The sequence below is a fragment of the Rousettus aegyptiacus genome, unplaced genomic scaffold (assembly GCF_014176215.1).
Source record: "Rousettus aegyptiacus isolate mRouAeg1 unplaced genomic scaffold, mRouAeg1.p scaffold_m13_p_5, whole genome shotgun sequence".
NCBI classification, from domain to species: Eukaryota; Metazoa; Chordata; class Mammalia; order Chiroptera; family Pteropodidae; genus Rousettus; species Rousettus aegyptiacus.
This window is the reverse complement of record NW_023416308.1, coordinates 16,349,781-16,366,041: the sequence shown is the minus strand read 5'-3', so window position 1 is coordinate 16,366,041 and position 16,261 is coordinate 16,349,781. Positions and strand designations below refer to the sequence as shown.

Here is a 16,261-nt window from a genome sequence, read left to right as displayed (position 1 = left end):
TGAACACCTTCACACATCCCTGGGAGGCAGCTTTCAGAATTTCTACCCCTAATTTAGACACGAGAAAGCAGGTCCACAGAGGAAATGTATCTGGGATGGACTGTGAACCAAGGGCAGATTGACTTCAGAGCCCAAGCCCAGAACCTCTGCATCTACCTTTTGGCATCCTTGGGCCCAAAGAGGTCCTTGGACATCCAGACGGCTCTGAGCAGTGACCAGGCAGGCCCATCTCAGTAAGTACCCAGGCTGGTTCAGCCTGGAGCACAGGGCACTAGGTGCCCTTCTCCAACTCCAAAAAGGCTCATGAACACAGAATTCAATTGGCTGTAAAACTCCAGCCATTTAATAACAAAAGCTTCCCTACCCTCTTCCACCTCACAGCACCAGGAGAATCATGTGTCTAACCATATGTGTGTGGCACGGGAGTAGAAGGGGCTGCGGAAAGCCTGGGTACACAGGAGTGGCTGGTGAAGCGCTGGTTGGGACCCTGCTCCATGTCGCTGACTCTTGGGAGACAGAGTCAGGCTGGACACAGTGGCCTCTTCTCTGCCCAGCCATCAGCAGAGTTCAATCCAAGGGAGGCCAGGACAGCCCACGGGCCCAGCCAGAGAGCATGAAAGGAAGCTGGGGCTGGCACAGGGAGGAGGAGGATGAAAACAGAAGACACTCTGGGACTCCAGCCTGCCACCAAGCCTGAGTCCTCTGGACTGCTTGTGCCAAGTCCAGCTGCCAGGAGCTGGCCTCGCCCATCAAGAAGTTGCCACCGCTCACACTGGCCTTGTCTTTTTGGCCTTCTTCTCAGACCTAATGGCCTCGTCGTGGGCTTTCCGCTTCTCTGCCAGTTTGTTGGCCTATGAGGAAAAAGGGGGTGGTCAGGCTGTGACGGGGATGGAAGAGATGAGCAGGGAAAGGGGCTTCCCCTTTCTCTTGAGGCTATCCCTTAAAAACCGGGGTTCAGAGAAGTAACAGGCAATTATCATGGGGAAAAACAAATCGAACATCCTCAGATGAGGAAACAAGCCTTCACCTTTGCCTTTAAACCTCTATTATTTCACAGGTCCACAAGTTAGGAAAATCCCTGGCTCCCACAGCTAGAGGCAACTGCCCCATCTGCCCTTGGGAGGAGTCGAGTTGAAAAGGTCTTTCCCCCAGGACCATCTGGTAATATCTACTACACAACAGGTAGGCCTTTCAATCTGGCAATTACACTCCTAAGAATTAACCCTGCAGCTAGCAGGCAAGGACAGCTCAAGGGTTTTTTCTAAGAGTGACTGAAAATGGAAAATCCAATCCAATCAGCAAGAAACAGGCTACATGTTATATGATGTTCATGCTATGGTTAAATGAAAAGCACTGGAAAATAATCTTTTGTAGTCTGATACACCCAAAAAGAAACCTGGGGGCTGTTACTACATCCATTACAAAGTGCTGATGTGCACGGAACTTTTGTTTTACAGTGTGCTTTTGTGAACAAGAGGAAATAAAATAGAGAGATGCTTAACTAAAACCTCCCATGGACCCTGCTACCAATTAAGTGATCCTTCATAAGAGTAGGCCCTGAGTCTGCTGGTACAGCTCTGTCCCCAGATGCCAACAGACTCAGAAACAGCCAGGTGTAGGAAGGATTCGACAGAAGTCCTGCAGAAAGCCCAGCTGAGAGCTGCTGATGCCAAGATGCCCACACAGGCCTGGATGGGAGCTGGGCCAGGCATGCAACTTCAGAAACAGGGCCCGGAGTCTGCCCAGAGGAGAGAAGCTGGCCTCAAAGTTCACCTATGTGGCTACATCTGGTGGCCACACCTGGAGTCTCAGGCGGGTGGCAGGGACTTACCTCACGGATTTTGCGCCTCTTGCCAAACATGATCTTGTTGTAGAGGTACTTCTCCCGCTTCTTCATCATCATGATGGCCAGGCGCTTGGCCTCACTCTCCTCCTCCTGGGCCAGCCGCTGTTTGTCCTCCAGCTTCACGGTGCCTGCCATCACCCTTGGTTTCTGGGAACACAGGGTGAATACTTGTAGATGTTGATCCCCACACCCACCCATACCAGGGGTAGGCTAAGGCTGGCACCAAGATGACCAGTGGGGCTGCTTCCCAGGCCGCCCCATAGTCAGCTCTCCAGTACCTTCTCCTCCATCCTCTGCTCCTCCAGGGCTGTCAGCTGGGCTTCTTCTTCCTTTTCCGAACCAGCCTCCACATCGTCTTCTTCCTCCTCTTCATTTTCTCCTTCTTCATCACCATCAGTATCTTCCTCCCCCTCCTCCTCCTCTTCAGATACATTCAAATCCCCTATAAATAGCCGATGGCTTTTGAATGCCCTGGGACCCTGCTCTTCCAAAGGCAGAGTGAGAACTGGCACCAGGCACCCTCTTTGGCTCTGGGGACATCCCACTGGCAGTGCAGAACTGTCCCAACTGTGCCCCACTCTGGCACCTTTCCCCACAGCCCTAGCTGCCTTCAGAGGAAACTCGAGACCACCCGCTCCTGAGCTCTGTGCCTCCTACGTAAACTTCAATAAAAACTTCCAGACCATTCTTCTGCCCAGTTACTCTGAACACCCAGGATACAAACATCCCCTTCTCCTAAATGTTATTCCAAAGATGGGTTTAAAGGGCTTTGTGCCTCTGCTGCCCTTTTCTCCGGAGCTTGCCACCTTTGTAGCCAAGAAGGGAAACAGGAAAACAGCTGAGACCCAGGGTACCACAGCCAGCCCCAAGGAGCCTGCTATCCTGCTGCCTGGCCCAGCCTCTCCCACTCACCTGGATGCTCTCCCCGCTGCAGAGCCAGCAGCTTCAGCTTCTCAGGGGGGACGTAATCCCCTTCCTTCTCCGACACGAAGGGCGAGAGGTGTGGGGGTAGCTGCACCCCAGGGAAGTAGTCTGCCACAGGGAGGAGTAGCCGGGCGTTCACAGAGTCAAACACCCACTGGGGCTGCACGTAGTACCTGGTGCCGAGCAGAGGCAGAGACAGGTCACAGGGGTCACATGAGGTCCCACTGTATCCACAGGGGCCTTGAGACAGACGTCTGTACCCAGACCCCAAACAGGTAGAGAGATGAGGACTATGGGAGCGTACCTGCCGATGACAGGGGTCTGCTGCCCAGGCCGGTCAACAATCTGGTGGGTGATGCAGGAGTCTGTAACATCGTAGGTGGCCCCGATGCACAGAGACTTGTCCCACGATACGTCCCCCCCAAAACTCCTATAGGCACAGGGGGAGCCCACAAGAACACTCAGGTATGAGGTGCCTGCCCTGAAACCCACTGGCCCACAAGCTCATTCTCTTGGGAAATGCCTGTCTCCTCCCCACCCCGCAAGATCCCCTATTTGACTGATGTCTCCAGTGCTGGCCCAGTAGAGACCTTCTGCCCAGAGCTGGTGAGAAAGTGATGACAGCTGCCCTATGATGAGCACTTCCCACGTGCTTTGGGCACACTGAGCACTTTCCACGCACCATTTTGTTGAATCCTCACAAGAGCCCTAGGAAGTAGATACTGACACAATCCCAGTGTTATGATGGGCATCCAAGACTGCTTCGGACAGGGCGAGACCCAGTCCAAAGTGTGACGGAGGCAGGGCTTCCCTACCTGATGATGAAAGCCAGGGCCTCACGTGGCACCTCACGGTTCAGGAAGAACTTCAGGCCTTCAAAGAGCTTCTTGTGCTTCTCCTGTGCCTCCAGCTCCTTCCTGCGGCCCTCCTCCTGTGCTGCCATGTCCTGCCGACAAAGGGGCCAGACCTCGCAGCATCAGGCCCATTCACACCCCCACCGGAGGTCCGAGGTTGCAAATGACCCCCTAGCTTCCTTCTAGACCTTCTAGGCCCAATGCTCCCTGCCTGCCCGCTCCTTCTGAAAAACCACGCAGTCCTTACCCCATCAGCAGGAAACTCGTCCACCTCAACCTCCTCCTCTGCAGGCACCACCACTCGGGCCAGACTGGCACTGAGGGCTGCCAGTTTCTACAGAAAAGAAGCAGGGCTTCAAGGCTGTTGTTTGCAGGGGGATTGGTGGGGGGTGGGTATCTAGGGGTGTGGCGAGGGGAAGGTTAGCAGTGATAGTTCTGGGACATTAGTGGGTGTGAGTTCTAAGGAAAGTCCCGAAACCACATATGTAGCCACGACCACTCCCACTTCCCAGCCAGGGATGGGGGATGCAGAGCTGATGCTCTAGAAGCCCGTCTCACCTCCATAGAGCTCTCAGAGTCCAACGCATAGGTGTCTTCATGGGCTCTCGCCTCTGCATGGGCCTGACTCTCGAGCTGGGAGACAGGAGAAGCTCAGAGGAAGAAGATGACCATAGTGCCCACTGCCATGTAGGGGGAGAAGGGCTGTAGCCTCTTCACAGTGAGGAGGTGGCACTGGGCTGGGGCCCTACCTTGGGTGGGTAGTGCAGGTTGAGTAACTGGTAGAGGCGAAAGTTGACGAAGCCCAGCAGAGTGGTATAGAATTCAGTGAAAGTGGCCATGACCCTGTAGTCCACATCTGTTGGGTGCTGGGGGGCACAGGAAGCACATCAGCAGAGCAGGGGCAAAGACCGCACCGACAACCTACATGAGGCAAGGAGCTCCTCCAGGGCACCCCTGCCTTCGGACCTCTGCCCTAGGGGAAGGGGCTGTGTAGTATGTCCCCACCCAGGAGCATTCTGGGCACCAGAGAGGCTTTAGACAGGAGTCCTAAGGGTTAGGGATGTTCTGGTAGCCAGTGCCAGATCCTCAAGCCATAAAGGGGGGGCTAGGAGAGAGTGCACGAACAGCTTTGTCATGCTGTTTCCAGGAATGGCAGGCACCCTCCCTCTCCTGCTCCAGTTCTCTCCTCACCCTGCAAGTCCCAGCTCAGACTTCTGTCTTTGCAGAGGCCATCTTCCCCAACCAGTCTGGTCAGAGCTCATGCCTTCCCCATCCTGAAACCCTCATTTACTGTCTTCTCCAGGGCTAGCCTGAGAGCATCTGGAGGGCAGTAGTATTCCCAGGGTCCAGCCCTATTGCTGGCCCAGCTGGGAGAGGTGGCTCTGGAGCAGTCTGTCTGCCCAGTAGGGGCAATGAGTGGACAGCGCTCAGTGTCCTCGAGCCCTGGCAGGAGCCTTGGGATGGACACTCAGAATTCAGCAACCCGACCTAGGGCCCAAACCTGAGATAGGCTGGGGCAGCTGCCTGACTCTGACCCAGAGTGCTCTGGAGAAATGGAGGGCAGAAAAGTTGCCCGCTTTGAGCAAAGGTGTATAGCGCCACCCTTTTGAGCTGCCAACCCAGCAAACAGGGGACATGGGAGGGCTCGTCTTTGACCCTGAGGAGTTAATAAAACAAAATACGGCAAGGACCTGAGACCCAGACCAAAGCACCTCAACTCTTGAGAAGCACTGCCCTCCCAACCAAGGCGGCTAAGGCCAGTGCTGCGGACCCTCAGGACCTGGACAGGAGGTTATGCTGAGGAATGCCTAAATTGCTAGCGATCGCAATGACTCTTTTGTGTTGGGTATGCCTGTGACTAAGCTGTTTCTCCATCCTGTCATCAGGCAGTGACCTGGGCTGTAAGGGCACAGGGCCACGAGGTATACTACCTTTCCCCCCACCTACACCTCCGTCTTCCGAGACCATCTGCCAGGACCCTTAACGGGTCTGGCGAGCATCTGAGCACCAACTCCATTTCCCACAGTACAGTGCTGACAGGGCCCCCCACACTGGCTTGGGTCCCACTTTGGGGAGCTCAGCACTGGCTGCTTAGGGGGAGAGGGCACAGCAGGGCCTCAGCTATGACCCAGGACCAGTCCCCCATCCTGCTCAGAGGAAGCAGAGGTAGTAAGTGGCCAGGAAGGAAGAATGAGTGGCCGTTCCCTTCCCCCCGGCCAGCTGTGTGGAGGCTGGCCTCCACAGGCCCCTATTCACCACCCAGGAGGACGCACAAAGACCAGTCTGAGCAGCACGGGGGTGGGACATCAGAGAAAAGGAAAGAGTGGGAAAGTCACAGAGGAAGAAGGAAAGGAAGACTGAAGAAAGCAGGAAGGAGAAGAGGAGGGAACAGAATAGGGAAGAGGGAAGAGCCATGGGCTCTGGCACACGCGCTTGTCCCAGGGAATGAGAGCGTGAACTACACTCACCTCTCACTCAGACTATAGCCTACCACCATCACTGCTGTTTGGCAGTCAGAGTAGTTCTGGTCCTCAAACCCCCCACTAGCCCAGGGTAAAGGAGAAGAGCCCAGACCACCGGCTCACCCTGGAGCACTTGATACCTGGTCAGCAAACCCACTGTCCAGCCAGGCTGGCGCATCTGCTCTCCACTGAAGGTACCAGCTTCCGCTCAGCACATGAGTAGGAAGCTGGGCAGAGTGCAGGCCCACAGAATGACAAGGTGGTGAACCTGGCTGAGACTAGTGGCTAATGATGCCCATAAGGAGGCAAAACGAGGATTTCTCTCCAAAAATTCCCAGTCTAAAAACACAAATTAAGTAGTGCCACCCTCCCCAATCTCCCTCAGTGCTCCAAGAAATATGGGGGTGATGAGGGTGGAGGAAGCTGAGGAGTTAAGCAAAGTGGCTTGGCCAAGGTGTAGTAGTTGCCGGCAACAGAGCAGGAAGAGGACCCCAGTGGATCTGAGAGTGGGGCTGGGCTTAGCCACTGTCCAGACCCCTGCAGCCACTCACTATTCATTCAGTGACCCCAAAGGGCCAAGCACTAGGCACTTTGAAATTTTTTCTTCAGTCCTTACAATGATACTTAGAAAGTGGAAGTGCATCACAAATTGAGACACAGAGAGGTGAAGGAACATGTTCAAGATTACCCAGCTAGGGGCTGCTGGAGCCAGGCTGGCTGGAGCTCTAATTCCAATGCAATGTTGTGCGGCATGCTCTCTACCCAACCCTACATCCCCACCAACTCTTAGGAATCCAGCACATGCTTGACTCCGCAGGATAGCAAACCCCCCTCGCTCATGCCCTTATCTCTGTCTAGAAGCTAGAGGGAGCAATGGCCCGCCCCATGGGCACACTCACATCGTGGGAGAAGGTGTAGGGCGTGATCCACACAATGGGCTGCCCCAGCACTTCGGCCTGGTAGTAAATGCCTTTGATGGACAGGAAGACCTGGGGGGTGGAGGAGACAGCATGGTGAAAACCAAGGGGACAGTGGGAAGGAAGCAGGTAGAGCCCTGCCACGTGGCCCTGGGCTAACCTTACGCAGGGCCCGGGCGGCGATGATGTAGTGCAGGAACTCCACGGTGAGCCGGCGGCACAGCTGAATGGTTTGCACATGGCACTTGCCAGTCCGGGGGAAGGTGGAGAAGAGGAAGCACATGGAGAGGGCGTCGTCCAGGTCCCGCAGAGCATCTATGAACGTGGGGTACCTGCATGGCCAGAAGGGCAGCACCCACAGGTTCAGTCATGGGCCATCCTGGAGGCCCCATTCCCCAAGCCAGACCTTGCCACTGTCACCTCCTGACCAAAAAGTCGGGCAGGGAAGTGCCCAGGGGCCTGGCAGTACCAGCTTCCCCACAGCCCTGGGAGGAACCACAGAACCAGAACACGCCCACTTAGCTCTAAAGATCTGAGAAATCCTGGCAGGGGCCTCTAAGATACCCACTGCAAACAAAGGACTTGGCCATGACCCACTTCTATAAGTTGTGGCCAAAGAAAGGAGACTGAGTCAGCAGTTCCCTAACTCTTTCTCAAGGTGGAAACTTCAGATCAAAGGAAATCTATCTGGAGGTCCAAGATAGAAAGCAGAAAATGTGACACTGCTCTAGTGGACCAGGGCAGAGGGTGGGGGTATGCCTGTCCTCAGCAGCACTTATGTCCTGACCTGGCCACAGGTCACCAGAGTGGGTTGCTTGTCTCTCATTACTAAGACCTCGGTCTAGTTTACAGAATCAATTAGAACCAGACAGTAAAAATGCTGGAATTGGGTCCTAAGCCAGGAAAAGCCAGAGCAAGAAAGTACTTCCAGGAATCCTGTGGTAAATAGGAAGCCGATGAGAACAAGCCTTCCTTGGCAGGATCCTCTATCACGTGGCTGTCCTGCTGAGGGACAGAGGCGTGGGTCAAGAAGAGGACACAGGATTATAAATATTGTAAATTTTAATTCCAACTGTGACCCAGGATGGCTCACTTTGTCTCACGCAACCTCAGTGATTTTGTTTGGAAAATGATACCACTGGACCAGACTGTTGGTTTAAACCTGGGCTCCCTGGAAGCACCTGGGGGCAAGTGGACAGACAGGACTTCAGGTCTCCTTCCCTTGGCCAGAACAGCTGCCAGAGCCTCTGGTATCCAAACTGTCTTTCAGGAAACTTTCTTTTGCAGAAAGCATTCTGCTGCTTCAAAAAGGGACTCTGAAAGCTATGGGACCAGAGATGGCCAAGGTCCTTCCAGCCCTAGATGGCATCGCTCACTGAAAATGAGTCAGGAGGGGTCTGCCAGGTCTTCAAACCCAGACCATGATGGAAGAAAGGCAACAGGGATCTCAAGTAAGACAACGGGAGAGGAATCCCGTTTCTTGGTGCAGAGGCCAGAACCAGACTGGCCCCTCTGAAACCTCAGAGTTTCTCCACTCTCCACTTCCCAGACAAACCCACCAACCTGAGCCCTTTGTAGAAACAGCACCATTTCTGAGTCACCTGCTTTTCTTTCTTAACCGATAGCTAAGGAGATTGGGGGGAGGGGGGTGCAGGTGGCACTGAACAGGACCACCACAACCACACCGCCATGTGGTGTGTGCATGAATCCAGACACTTTACTTTTTTCTTGTGCATTTTCTTCATTTGTTCCACACAACAGCTGTGTGTCACAGGCAGAACAGGAGCTATCATCATCTCTGTTAGAGAGGAGGACATGCTCAGAGCAGGAACTATTCTTGGGCCACTCAGCTTGCGGACTGCAGGGCTGGAGTGAGAACATCGGCCTATTGGGCTCCTAGGCCAGGGCTCTTCCTGCACTAGCACATAGCTGGCTTGACTCAATGAAGCTAAGTCCATCCAGCCTGGAGCTAAGTGTTCCCAGGTCATCAGCTCCCAAGAGAGGATGGACATTCACTTAGCCCAGGGTTTCTGAACCTTACCACTATAACATTTTGGGCCAGGTTGTTACGTATTGTGGAGACTATCCTATGAATTATAGGGTGTTTAGCAGCATCCCTGGCTTCTATCCCTTAAAAATCAATAGACCCCTCCCCACCCCCACCCCAAATACTCATTCAAGTCATGAGAATCAGAAGTGCCTCCAGACTCCCTAGTTAAGAACCACTGACTCAATCAATAAATGAGTGGGACTGCTGAGAAGGCTAGGTGAGGAACAGGTAAGATCAGGTGTCCAACCATGTCCTCCAGGTCTAACCATGCACCTGGTGTGCACACCCCAGAACTCTGTCTCTTACCTTTGCACTCACTGTGCCTCTGCTTGGACTGTGCTTCCCCTGGTTGGCTCAAATGTCTTCCCTCAGAATGACCTCCTCTGAAAAGCCTGTAACTAACATTACGTCTCCCAGTTCCCTACACCGAGTTAGCATCCCTCATGGTACTCACTGGACTTGCAATCATTGTAGCAATTTGTCAGTTTGGATTTTGGTCTGCTTCCTCCGAAAGGATGCCAGCAGTTTGGACAGGGTCTTAATCTTGTTCCCCACTGTATCCCCAGTGCTAAGACTGGGACCCAACTTACCGCTCCTTGACGATGTGGTCAAGCTTGTAGTTGGGCTTGTTGTCTTTCAGACGCTCCACAGTGTTCCATTCGCTCTTCCCATAGGCCTTTCGGAGCTTCCGGACAAACACCTGGAAGGGAGGAGACGACTGATGCTGGGGCCAAGGGCTCCTGGAGACCCCTCTTCCATGGAGAAGGTGTACGTGGGGCAGGAAGACCTCCAAGGCCTCCTGAAGCTGACCACAGCTGTCGCATTATGCCACCTGCCCCCTCAGACCAGGATGTGCAAAAAGACCAACTCTAAAGAATGTCAAAACTGACCTCCTCTAATAAGCAGAGTCTGTATAACGACATTTCAGTCAACAACAGACTGCGTATACAACAGTGGTCCCATAGATTATCATGGAGCTGAAAAAACCCTATCATCTAGTGATATCATAGCCATCATAATGTCGTAGCACAATGCGTTACTCACGAGTTTGTAGTAATCCTGGTGTAAACCAACCTACTGCATTGCCAGTTGTACAAAAGTATAGCACATTGTGCACAGTATATAATACCTGATAATGATAATAAATGACTGTGTGACTGGTTTATATATTTCCTATACTATACGTTTTATTCTTACTTTAGAGCGTATTCTACTTGTTAAAAAAAAGTTTGTTTTAAAACAGTAACCAAGTTACACCAGCAGCAGCCTCATATTATCTCGTGTTTACCATGTCTCTTGATGGCATCATTTCCTATTGTGCTCGATTTAGTCACATGTTGTTTCTGTGAAGTAACATGCTGTATACATTGGGAATCTAGAAGCATTAAGCTATTCCATACAGCCCGAGTGTGTAGTAGGCTACACCGCCTAGGTTTGTGTAAGCACACTCGATGACGTTCACACAATAAGGAAATCACCTAATGACACATTTTTCAGAATGTTATCTCGACTGTTAAGTGGCATATAACTGTAGTGGTAAAACTCAGCAACAAAATAGGGCCAGCCATCACCTCAGTGGACTTGGGCAAGGGGGCTAGCAGCTGTTGCTGGCCAGTCTCCTGTGGCCACCAGGTGGCGTCCCACCCTTCTCATGAAGGGCCTCAGCCTGACTGCCTCAGCAATAGTCTACTTCCAATTATCTGTTTAGTATAAACAGGTTTCTACTTTCTCTGTGGTATTAAACCAATTAATGGTTTTTATTTGTGGAATGAAAAATTTGGTCTCCAGGGGAGAATTCTGGGAGGAATTTGAAATAGGTGTGGTTTCTTTGGGCAGAAAACACACCTGAGAGCCTCTGAAACAGCACCATCTTTGGCTCAGAGGCAATAAATTTACTTTTTCAAAAGAACAAGGGGAGACCACCTAGGAAGACCAGGTGCTGTAGGCGTAAAAAAAATTAAAAAATATGGGATTGTAAGCTAACAAAGTCCTTGCAATCTGTGAGGTCAACCAAGGGTTGCCTCGCCTAAAACAAACAAACACAAAAAACAAACGAACAAAAGCACAACAGGTAAAACATTAATCATTTGGCAGATTCTGTGCAAAGGATTTCCACAAGCGATCTCAGTCAAACCTTGAGACACTGTGAGGTAGAATTACCTCACCCTTTATGCAGGCTTGCTCAGAGAGACTAAACAATCTACACGAGGCCACAGTTAGTGGGTCGCAGAGCTGTGATGGGCCCATCAAGAAATACCCTAGAGCCCAGCCCTCACCTTGTATTCCCGGAACTTGTTGACGATGGGTTCATGGAGAAGGAACTTGATGTCTTTGATAAGGTAAAAAGTCCGGGCTGCGGTGGAGCCCTTGTTAACCTTCTTCTTGTGTTTGGGTTCATGGGGATAAATGCCCTTCAGGATACACAGCCGCCTAGAAAATAAAGGTCATTCCCTTCTGTCAGTAAACGTGCTGGGCGCTGGCCACGCTGGGCTTGGAAAACAGCAGTAAACAGGGAACACAAGGGCCTGTACTAGAACTCACATTCTAGTGCAGGAGACTGACAATCACAAGTCCCCTTCAAATCACATAATGCAGACTGTCACAAGCACCAGAGAAGAAACAATCAGGAGGCTGACGGGGCCAGATGGCAAGCACCTCTCTCTGTCTTACTGAGAAGCTGACGCTTCAGCCATATAAAAGGTGGACGGAAGAGCATCCCGAGAAGGACAAAGGCTGTAAGGGCGGAAGTGTGGGCACACATAAAGGACTGTAAGTGGGCTAGGTGGCAGGGCCCACAGATGTGCAGGAGTCTGATCTGACTCCACAAGCTGATAACCCTTAACTGCAGGGTCAGGGGTCTCTTCTGCCAGAAGAGCGGGATGGGCAACAAAGACCCAGAAAGAGAGCAGCAGTGTGTTATGGCAGCAGGGCCATTCTGATGACTCATAGCAGCTGACCCAGGTCTCCTCCAGCTTCCCCAAAGACCACACCTGGCAAAGCACAGCTCACACTAAAGCAAGACCAAGCGAGAAAGAGGAGGAGTATCTTCAAAATTCCAGACCGAGTTTGAGGTAGTGCAGGGAAGGCAAGGAGCTGAGTATTCCCTGTGTGATTCGCTCCCCAGCATCCTATTCCACTCCTCTCCAACCTCACCTGAAGTCAGGCAGGCTCAGCTGCAGCTTCTTCCGGGCTTTGTTTCGAGTGATGTAGTTGGTGGCAGAACCTCGTTCATACTTGGGGAAGAAAAAAGCAATTAGCAATGATTATAGTGACTGACATCAACCTCTGGGTATGCCTTGTGCCAGAGGAAACTATCACTATGGCTAAGTGGCCGAGAGGTGTCTGGGATAGGAAACACTTTAGGGAGGGAGCCCACCACCTAAATGAACTCTCCTGCACTGTCCTTAGCTGTAGTCAATATAAAGGACACCTACATCTGCATGGTGCTGGGGACCATGAGGTTGCTATGGACTAGGTGCTGTGCCAAGCACTTAGTAGTAGCTCTAAGTATTGGCCATTATGATTAGCAATTTCCACACATTATTTCATTTAATCTCCATAACAGTGAGAGGTGGGTACCATTAAAACTCCCATTTCACATGGGAGGAGATATCTTAGTGAAAATAACCTGCCCAGGTCACATAGCTTTTTAAGAGCTGAGGCTGGGATTCAAACCTAGGTGAGTCCAGAGCCTGGGTGCCTAACTCGCTAAGCCAATTTCTCAACCTTTTTTCTTTATAACCACCCCACCACCAGCAGAAATCTTTTTAGCGCTTTCCCTGCCTTAATCGCCCCCTCTCAGAGCCCCATAAACTGTTAATACCACAGATATACTATAGACCCGTTTATGTAATGTGGTCTTTCAGAGGCCATAAACCATTGTAATATCTAAGACTTCCTTCCCCAACCAATTTTTTTCCCCTTGTCAGTGATATCATCTGGTTAAGAATGCATGCTCTAAGCCATAAAGCCTCTCCCGTTCCCCATTCACTCATTCAGCAGTCAATAAACAGATCTCTACTATGTTCCAAGAATTATATTAGATGCTCTGACGGCAATCAAGACAAAAATCCTGGTCTCTATCCTGCTTCCAAGGAGCACACTGTTTTGTGCAACCATGGATGTCTATGATGCCAAGATGCTGCCTCACACTCACCTCTGTCTCTGATACAGCAGGAGTGCACTGTACCAAGTACCAGGAAACACTAAGTATGTCCTTTCTAAACAAGATCTTCCCTTAAATTAAGAAAGCAAGGGCTTTGATGGCCAGGTACAGCTCTAAATAGATGAACATGTAGCCTCCTGAGGAGTATGTTTATGAATAACGCCACAGTCATGGAGCATTCATTCTCTCCTTCAGAAATTTATTTATTGTCTACTGGGGATCAGGCCCATGACAAGTCTTGGGGACACAAAGGTGAGTTTCAAACTATTTCAGAAAGTTGAGTCTTCATTAAAAGTGTTTTCCATTGACTTATGCCATACATATCTCTGTCACCATGCTTATCCTTTTAAACATTAAGGGGATAAGTTCTCAACTGGAGTGATTTTATTCCCTGGGTATGTGTGTGTGTTGGGGTGGGGGATGGCTGGATGGCCATTTTGGATTGTTGGGTGCTACTGGCATCTAGCAGGTTATGAAGTCTGGGATGCTACTAAACATCCTACAATTCACAGGACAGCCCTTTGGACAACAAAGCTTTATCTGGCTCAAAATGGCTGTGAAACGCAGCTTTAAAAACTGTCATGATTTGTTTACATATCTTCATCTGTGCCACAAGGGAAGGTTTTTCATCTTCTATCTTTGTAGTTCCAATCACTAGTACTTACTTACTAGTACTTACTCAACAGTATGTCAGGTTAAACACAAATTGGCAAAAGAAACTTTCAGGCTGAACGAAACACTTGAAGAAACTTCACCCTCATCTCTTCCCCAATCTTCTCATGACACCAAAAGGATTCTCCTTATAGCAACCAGAACTCCTTGAAAAACCGACCATGGTACTCTGCCTTTATCTGAGTTCTACTGCACAGAGAATAAAATTCAAGCTCCTCACTGTGACTGACAGGCCCTACATGATCTGGTCCCTGGTTGACCCGTCTCAGCAGATGCGATTCTTACCTTAGTTTATTATACCCCAGCAATCATGATGTCCATCCAATTCCTTGCACACAGAAAGCCTTTCCCACCTAAGGCCTTAGCACTTAACTTCCCCTGCCAGGTTAGTTCAATAAGCACTTCTGTGCCCCAGAATTCATTCCAGGTCTTCTGATCTTTTAGATTTCAGCTTCGATGTTATGACTCAGAGAGACCTTCCAAGACAATACTAACTGAAATAAGTATCCTTCTATATTCTCCACCCTTATCTCTTGTATGCTTCCTACATAGAACATTTAACAATCTAATAGTTTTATCGGGTTATTTAGAGTTCATCTCCCCCGCTAGAAAATGAGCTTGGAGAAAGCAGAGACCACGTCTGACTGTTTAGGTCACCATTCCCAGTGTCCAGGGAAGGGCCTTGTTCCAGAGAAAAGGAGATAAGTTTTAGACGTGATGAATTCGACGTAATGTAATGATGAACTTGACGTAATGTTTATCGCTGTCCTTCGGCTAGGCCTGCTTTTAGGGGTGAAGCTATGCTTGGTAGCCAACTCTCTTACAGTCCTACCCCAAGTTTCTTTGCCAGATTTCAGCGGACGAATATAGCCCTCCTCGCCCATCCTCGGACCCTTCTCACGGAGGTCTGTCACATTGGTCCCAACCGTTTCTGTACCCACGGGGGGACCAAGGCCAGGGAAAGGCGCAGTCCCCAAGCTCCGTCTCGCTCCTGTTTCCTATCTCCCAGGGTCCCCTCCCCACCCCGTCCCGGCATATCCCCCATTCACCTTCTTCTTCTCCAGGCCTCCCATGGCTCCACGCTGAAGGGGACTACAAGCACCGCACGGATTGACAGCGCTACTTCCTTCCACACGTGCCCTGCGTAGGTCCCCTAGGACCCCACGCCGCCCGTCTGTACGGGCTTCCCAACAAGGTGTCTGAGCGAATCTTGGAAAAGATAGGGCTTTCCTCCTCAAGACTTACAACTGAACCTCTGGAAAAAAAACACTGTGATCGCTCTTTGCCATCTATGAGCCTACTACAGTTTTAATGTTTAAACGAAGAAGGATATTCAGGCACTTCTATAGTTACCCTGATGACGAACGCAAGGCCTTTGGGCCCCGTTGCATGTTGGGATGGAAGGGGGCGGAAGATTTAAAGGTAGCGCAGAGCCTTCTGGGATACAGAGAAGCGCCCACTCAGGCCCGAGAACGAGAGTTCCGTCATCTTGGTAACGGTTGCTAGGCAGTGTCGGAACTTCGTTCCCTGGGCTGAAAAGCGGCCGCCAGGGGCGCTAAGTGAGGTTACTCTCCATTCTCTGCGAGCCATCAGCTTTTCTTTTGCTTCATTCGCTGTTATGGGAATAAAATAAAGCAAAAGCAAACTATTTTCCTACAGAGACCTGAGAGGCGACTTATAGTTTTCTGAACTTTAAGCGCTGCGTTGAAAAATGCTGAAAGGCCAAGCAGAGTTATTGAATTCGTAGTACATTTAACACGTTCGAGCTTTTAATATGCACACGTAAATATTGTATTGTTCCTCAAAGGATAATTACAAGATTTATACAAATATTCGCACCAAGGTGGTGTGGTTTAGGAATTAGATAAAATTTTAAAGTTGATATTTTCTTCCTTCAGGCCTCCAAACTACACTTGAAAATTGCCTCAAAATTTTAAATTTGAGGCCCTTGTAAATATGACCTGGCCTAAGGTTATGGTCACAGCACTCACCAATTAGTGGTGGATACAGACGTTAAGCACTGGCCAATGCTTATTTTGAATTTTATTATCTACTTTAAATTAAAGCTAAAATAAAATAAAACCCCAGTGTGTCCCCAAATAATGAAAAATGAAATTAATGTAGGGAGAAGGCAAGAAAACTAAAATGTTAAATCTAGCTATATTCGGAGATTGCATATGCTGATCAACCTTTTAGCCAGACCATGAGGAAACCTGCAGAACAAAGGAAGATGTCTGCCGGGATTGCTAACAAACCATTTCTTCAGATCATGGAAGGAAAACAGCATCTTTAAGTCATTTCCTCTACACAAAATAAAATAAATTTTTCTTTATGGTTAAAATCATGAGGGACATACGGATCAAAGACTGGG

At 50.3% G+C, this 16,261-nt stretch overlaps 1 protein-coding gene across 2 annotated transcripts; it reads right to left on the bottom strand.

Annotated features, from left to right (window-relative positions):
• Positions 1–315: 315 nt before the first annotated feature.
• On the bottom strand, positions 316–15,178 carry PES1 (pescadillo ribosomal biogenesis factor 1). 2 transcript variants are annotated; one of them, XM_036221226.1, is made up of 15 exons: positions 14,940–15,178; positions 12,207–12,286; positions 11,330–11,483; positions 9,644–9,753; positions 7,164–7,335; positions 6,986–7,075; positions 4,374–4,490; positions 4,183–4,257; positions 3,872–3,958; positions 3,586–3,719; positions 3,075–3,200; positions 2,759–2,943; positions 2,125–2,288; positions 1,832–1,993; positions 316–851 (listed from the first exon to the last, which is right to left on the bottom strand). In XM_036221226.1, exons 1-15 carry the CDS (start codon positions 14,961–14,963, stop codon positions 768–770), a joined length of 1,764 nt encoding a protein of 587 aa, XP_036077119.1. In that variant the 5' UTR covers positions 14,964–15,178; the 3' UTR covers positions 316–767. The 2 variants fall into 2 exon arrangements, with proteins under 2 accessions (XP_036077119.1, XP_015991175.2); XM_016135689.2 differs by having other exon boundaries at positions 3,586–3,716; positions 14,940–15,174.
• Between the last annotated feature and the right edge of the window lie 1,083 nt (positions 15,179–16,261).

Bases quoted from the DNA above. Each gene is read 5' to 3' on its own strand.
- PES1 (XM_036221226.1), bottom strand. From the start codon at position 14,963: ATGGGAGGCCTGGAGAAGAAGAAG. The intron at 11,484-12,206 runs GTGAGGTTGGAG...TTTATTTTCTAG, and splicing joins CTGAGCCTGCCTGACTTCAG to GCGGCTGTGTATCCTGAAGG. The intron at 4,258-4,373 runs GTAGGGCCCCAG...CCTGTCTCCCAG, and splicing joins ACCTGCACTACCCACCCAAG to CTCGAGAGTCAGGCCCATGC.